This window comes from Cucumis melo, chromosome 7, assembly GCF_025177605.1.
Source record: "Cucumis melo cultivar AY chromosome 7, USDA_Cmelo_AY_1.0, whole genome shotgun sequence".
NCBI classification, from domain to species: Eukaryota; Viridiplantae; Streptophyta; class Magnoliopsida; order Cucurbitales; family Cucurbitaceae; genus Cucumis; species Cucumis melo.
Window position 1 is genome coordinate 8004528 of NC_066863.1, and position 6894 is coordinate 8011421.

Genomic DNA, 6894 nt, shown 5'->3' on the forward strand with positions numbered 1-6894 from the left:
TATAACTGAACTGTTAACTTGAACGTTATTATGATGTGACTGTTGTAAACGGTTTAGTATGGACTGTGGGGTAGCGGTTAGCTTTATCTATGGGGTAGTGTACCTTACAGGCACAGTGTCCTTCGGGATTCCTCAATTGATATGTGAATCCTTCAGGATCACGAGACTGATATGTGTATCCTTCGGGATCACTAGACTAATATATGCATCCTTCGGGATCACTCGATTGATATATGCATCTTTCGAGATCACTAGACTGATTGATGTGTGCGTTCTACGGAACAACTAGACTGTTTATGTACGGTACCCCTTAATAGGAAGCTAACTGTTATTACCCTAACGGGCCCAGTAGCGGGTCCCTTACTGGGTATATTATTATACTCACCCTTATTTCTCTTTAACTTTTCAGGTAAGAGTATGCTGAGGGTCAGACCGACAAGGGACAAGAAGGATGTGTGAAGGCCATATGACGCGTCTAGTTTCTTTATGCTTCCACTGACGTATTTGTTAATTTCTATTTCTTTTGAGAATTTAATGGAGTCATGGTTAGAACATTCGATTGGTGGTTCTGTTTTGATGATTTTATGAACTATATTTTGGAACTCTTGGGAACGTGATTTAAAATAGGGCCCGAAACTGCTTTTTTGATATTTTAAATGTTTTTAATGAATCGTAACCGTTTTTTTTTTTTTTTTTTGAGCTTGTGTTTTTTACTGTCGAGTCTTAGCAGTACGTAGTGACCTCAGCTTAGTCCGGAAAGTTGGGTCGTTACAAATGCGCTATCATCCGAGAAGTAAAAAGAAAAGTTAGAACACAAAATATAGAAAGAATATAGCAAACATGAGAAAGAAAACAACCAGTCGCCAATACATCAAATTTCATTCACATCCATAAAGAAGACAAACGACAAAAAAAAGAGAGGAGAAAGCTGGAGAAAAAGAGAAAGCAACGCAATAAAAGATAGAGGAGAAAGTTTGAGAAGAAGAGAAAATGGACGGCGAAAAAAAAAGAGAAGAAATTGGAGTGGTGAACGGTGGGAAATGGGGGAGTGATGAACAGGAAAATGATGGAGTAAGTGATGAATAGGAAAAGATTATAATAACCATAATTCTTGGTTTTTCTTAAGCAACGGACCAAACGTGGAGTGAACTATAATAGCCCACTCACCCCACTCCAATCATTAGACTTTGTGAAAAAAAACTGAATAAGTAACTGTCTTTCAAAAAATATATAAAAATAACTTTTCAAATCTCCAACACAATGCTTTAATTCTTCTATGATTTACTCTTTTCAGTGAAGTTTTTTCTATTTTCCACAAAAGAAAAAAAACACCCAAAGAATGCCAAATACAAAATTCCATTAACAAATTCTAGTCAATATTTAACAAAATAAATTAAACAAGTAAACAAAAGTTACAAGCTTTATGTGTTAAACCGTTCAGATTGTGGTCTAATTTTCTGTTCTTGTGAGAAAAGATCAATGTAGATATTAAAGCAATCAGAGTAATTTTAGACTTAGAGAATGATTTGTGAGGGGATGTTCTTGTTAGTTTAGCTCTAATTTGTGAGGGGAATGTGGTTGAAAGAGAAGAACTGGAGGAGAGGGGGGAGGGAGAGAGAAACAAAAAAAATGTTACTCAATTTATAAATACTACGATATATATAATTATCGATATATATTATATTGTAAAGTCAATTAATTTCACCAACTCATCATGTCAAGTCACTTCTTTGTTTGTTAGTCGACCAACGATCAATTTAACACATAAACATAATCATTTAGAAAGATTTTTAAAATCTCGAAATTAATGTCACTTTTAAAACTTCGTGGAGCAAATAAACATCAACATCAAATCTCATATACATGCCAAAAGTATATTTAAGTCTCATATTCCATTCGTCGTACCGAAGAAAACTAACACATCATTAGAACAAGAAAAAAACATCATTCTAAAAAATAAAGATGTACATAAAGATATGATTGGGAAACATTTTGTTTATACATTGTATAGATATTTCTCTCTTTTGAACCAAAAATGATGAAAACAAAATACCCAAAAGCAAAATTAAAACAAACTCCAATTCAATTCGTTACAGCATGGAAACCCTTTGAAGCAAGTTATTAATTGCTATATGATAAGCATCTTGGAATTTCTCAATCACATTATTTGAATCTCCATAAACCAACCCAGGCATGAGCTCATAAATTATATAGCTTCTCATTTCCTCTCTTTTCTCTAAAGAAATACCCTCCAATTTTTTCACCACATTTTCGCCACTTCTCTTCAACTCCTTTTTATCAATCATCACTGAATATTTACCATGATCCTCCGGTAAATGCCATGGATACTGATAATACGCCGTAAATGGGTCGAAGAAAACTGGAATACAACCCGAAATCAATGAATCGAAAACTGATTTCCTTGTCGGGCTGTCTCCAGGAGGTTGCAAGCAAAATTCTGACTCCAAGAAAAGCTCAATTACTGCCTTTGGTCGGTCGCAGTCTCCTGTCGTGCAGTTCACATGTCGACAAAGCCTTCTGTCCTCTGTCGTAGTGCAATGGTCGATTAATAACGATCGTATGTTTTCCGACGAGTCGGGTCGTGCACCTCCAGCAAACCCGACGAGATATTTCCTCTGGGATCGTATGGCTTTCCACTGCCAGGCGAAAATATCGTCGTCTGAGTGAGGGTGGAAGAATGTGGGATGAGGTATTCCAACGTCGTTTTGGTGCCAAGGTTGTCGTTCTATTAGGAGTTTGATGGGGTTTTGTAATTGGTGAAGTTCCAAAAATTTGGTGCCCCATGAAGGATTATTACTGTTATAACCGTTATTGTTACCGTTGGCGTTTCTTCGAAAATCCCAAGAGATTTTTCCCAAAACGAAGACATGGTCCTTGCCTGAGTTTTGGGCCCATGGTTTTTGAGCCGACAGCCATTGAATGAGTTCTAACCCCAATGAATCCTTAAGTTCATTGGTAACATTGTTCTTGAAATGCCATCGGAGAATATCTAGTCCGCCATAGTAAGGTACGTAGAAAAGTTTGGCCTCCTCTTGGTTGTACACTCTACAAGGATGCTTTAAAACCCTACCATTGGAGCCAAAAAGTTGTGTACGTTAGAATTAGAAAAAGAGAGGACAAATATCAAAAATTTATATTCCTAAATATACATTTGAATCAATACTTAAATTCGAAATTAAAAAATGAATGAAGCTTTCAAGAGTTCTTTTTTTTCGTACAATTTTGAAAACACAGTGGCTAAAAAGTAGATCACTATGTAACAAATAAACCCTTATAGTAATAGCTAAAAATAGTGTTTAGACAGTTCGTGATGTTTATAAGAATTCAAAACCAAAAGTTTTTTTTAAGAAAAAAATTAATATGACTAAAATTTTTATTAAAATTAAAACCAGTTGGATATTAATATGCATAGCAATATTTTATTTTTTTTAAAAAAAAATATAGCAAATACCGTCAAAGTCTATAAAATAATTTAACAGTTGTTAGTTGGTACCTTGAATGAAAAATGGGCTCAAGGGCATATTGATGTGTATTATACCATCCATCTCCAAGCTCCGGAATCTGCTCTCCCAAACCTTCATTGCTAAAATACTTACAAAAATCCATCCACGGAACCATTTCTCCACATTGCTCCACCAATTCTTTATTAAATTTCGCAGGCAATTCGTACACATAAATTCCTCTTCCTCCGCCGCACTCCGCCGCCCCATTATTATTATTATTATTATTAATCCATGACCGCTGCTCACGTAATTGCTCTTCAATTGCCTTCATCGCAATAATCTCCTCACGATGATCTTCCTCCTCTCTACTTCCCATTTTGATTGCACCCCCACCCACCTCGTCGCCTAATTTAACTGTGGTTTCCTTGGAAGAATTATAATAATCATTGATAGTTTTTTCGTTCATGCTGGACTCTGAAGAATTGGAAGCTTCTGGAATTTCAATAATCTGTTTTATAATGTAGCTGTTGTTGTTGGAAATTGAATTTGGATGTTCCTTTGTTGGTAATGTTGTGCTTCTTGTTTCTGATTCCCTGCATGTGTTTCCAAATGTATACATTTATAATTCAAATAATGTTTCATATATATATATATATATATAGTTTGAGTTTAGTTAATTTGTTATTAATTAAAAGAGAAAATTTCAATCATGTAAAACAATGTCAAACTATTTACAAAATTAAATATAATAAATTAAAAAAACGTTTATAGGCTTCGATAAATAAACTTATAATATCAATGATGTATCGGTTTCTATTATTGATTCTTTTAATTATTTCTATAACTAATAATAAACGTCAATAGACTTTTATCAGTTTTTACTAATGACAAACTTCTATCTATTTTTCTTAGTGTCTATCACTGAAAAAATAGATCGTAAGAAATTAAAAAGTTTAGCTTGATTCGTTTTCTATGTTTTAAAAATTCATAATTAAAAATAATATAATTATCAAGTAAAATTTAAATTTAAGTTTATAATAGAGTAATATAGTAGAAAGAAATAATGAAACTTCAATAAATTCTTTTAAATTAGTTAACTTGAAAATTTATGAATTAAACAAAAACAAACTGGAATATCAAAAAGTAAAATTGCAAAATTTTAAATGTTTAATAGGTTTATGTGTGTGAATTTAAAAAATAAATAAATAAATAAGTTGTTAGCAATTTTATTTTAGTACGTTAGGTAGAATTGTATGTTTTAAAATTTGCATGTAGTAGCACGCTAGAATTATGAGTTATCAATTTCCTATGTCAATTTCAATAGAAATGATTAATAACTTATCTGACCTTTTTATAAAATAATAATTTACATGTCTATTAAATAAATACAGAAAATCTAAAATATGTTGGACTACTTTAGACCCAGAATTTAATTTTATTGTACATTTCTACCATTATTTTACAAATAATAAATATCAAATATAATAATGTTACGTCAAATATAGTATCGTACTAAATCTGTTGTTTCAGGTTCTCATTTACCATTGGTTTTTAATTTTGACCGCAAAATATTAATTTTAGTGTGAACCACTTAAATTGTTTAAATTTCAAAAATAAAAATAGAATTTTGAAAAGTATACTTTTTTTACTTTTCAAAACTACTTGATTTTTTTTTTAAAACATTAGTTTAAAGTAGATAATAAAGTGAAATTTATGACAAAAATAAAAATAAAAAAGAAAGAAAGAAAATGACATTTAAGTTCAATTTTTAAAAACCAAAATCTAATTAAAAACAAATCATTTTTAAATCTATATGTCAAAATTTGAAAACTAATCAAAGTAGTTTTGTTTTTGGATTTTGGCTAAAAGTAAGAACTCAATCCTTTTATCTACAAAAGATGAAAAAGTAGAAAACAATTGAGATAACATATATAAATTAAATTTTAAAAACCAAAAACATAAACTGAAATGGTTTGAGATGAGGTCGAATGAAAAACAAAAGCATTACCAAATTTGAGAATCGGAGTGAGAGTGTTGGATGGGGATTTCAAAGTTGGGATGTGAGCCAGCAGAAAGGCAGTAAAGATCAGTAAGTTTTCTTGAAGAAACACAAACATGAATGAATCTTCCAGAAAGAATGGTAGTTGAAGATGACCATAAAACCAGAATCACTATCAAGCAAATGGCAGTAGGAACTTTATATAGAAAAAGCTTCAACAAAACGGTGCCGTATTCACTTGCACACACTTTTCTTCTTTCTTCCTTCACTTTCTTCCATGGTCTAATTCTAGAAATTCCTGCCATTTTGGCCATTACGGACTGATGATGATGATGAAGAAGAAGAAGAAGAAGAAGAAGTAGAAGAAGAGGAAGAAGAAGAAACTTATTGTTATTATTATTATGTTTTGGTCAATATGGTTTTTCCTCTAAAGCCTTAAATATATGAGTTTGCGTTGTTTGATTTGATGATATCATGAACGTGCATACCACACATATATTTGTTATTATTACTCTATCTCTATAATATATGTATTTATTATATTATACATATGGTGTGCCAAAATGCGATGGCACTTTGAAATGGAAATATTGACTTTAATTTCTTTAGAATATTTATAAATATTTGGGATTAGAATATTATTTTGGGTTCATACATTTTGAAGAAATGGTATACTTTTAATGAGTCTTAAATTTAGTCGCTCACATGAGTTTATTGTCTTTTATTAGAAAAAAATGTTTGTTGTCTATAATACATTTTTTATAGTTTTTAGACATGTATAGCGGAAAACGGATCTAAGTTTACTTTAATTGCCAAGATTAACATGCATAAATCTAATCCGTAAATTAATTAGAAATTAGGATTTTGAGAAAACTTACAAGATTCGAGTTCTGATTGATGATTGAATTTTTGCTCGAACTCGAACGGACCACCACTAATAGTCATCTACTATCTTCTAGATTTCAAACTAGATTATGGGACCTGATAGATGGAGGATGGAAAGAAAGAGTTAGAGAGAAAAAATGGAATATAAAGGGATGTGAGAATCTTTTGGAAATTTTTTGTGAATAATTTAATTAGGAAAGATTAAATTGATAAAAACCAAAAGTCTTTTAAATTTAAAGCCCTCCTTTAATTATAAATAAAATATAAGCAATTTTGCATGCAATTGTTTCATCAAGCTCAACACCTCACTAACCATCAATGGGTTTTAGTGGGCTTGGTGTTAACATTTATGCAACAACATATCCCACACTATGAGTTAGAGGGATTATCCAACTAAATAATGTTGGATTTTTCCACTAACTTTAGTCAAAGGTTAAAATGGTCATTTAGTCATTTAAGTAAAAGTCAAACTATAATTTTTTTAAGTCAAACTGTAATTTTTTTAAGTCAAAAATCAACATTTTGACTTTTTACAAGTTTATCTGT

General features: G+C 31.2%; 1 protein-coding gene across 1 annotated transcript; it reads right to left on the bottom strand.

Moving 5' to 3' along the window:
* Positions 1-2084: 2084 nt before the first annotated feature.
* On the bottom strand, positions 2085-5777 carry LOC103487592 (xyloglucan-specific galacturonosyltransferase 1-like). Its single transcript, XM_008445942.3, has 3 exons — positions 5473-5777; positions 3515-4057; positions 2085-3087 (listed from the first exon to the last, which is right to left on the bottom strand). The coding sequence occupies exons 1-3, from the start codon at positions 5775-5777 to the stop codon at positions 2091-2093; spliced, it is 1845 nt and encodes a 614-aa protein (XP_008444164.2). The 3' UTR covers positions 2085-2090.
* Positions 5778-6894: the final 1117 nt, after the last annotated feature.

Coding starts and splice junctions, on each gene's coding strand:
- LOC103487592 (XM_008445942.3), bottom strand. CDS start 5,777: ATGGCCAAAATGGCAGGAATTTCTAGAATTAGACCATGGAAGAAAGTG. Junction 4,058..5,472: donor CACTCCGATTCTCAAATTTG/GTAATGCTTTTG, acceptor AAACACATGCAG/GGAATCAGAAACAAGAAGCA. Junction 3,088..3,514: donor GAGCCCATTTTTCATTCAAG/GTACCAACTAAC, acceptor CTCCAATGGTAG/GGTTTTAAAGCATCCTTGTA.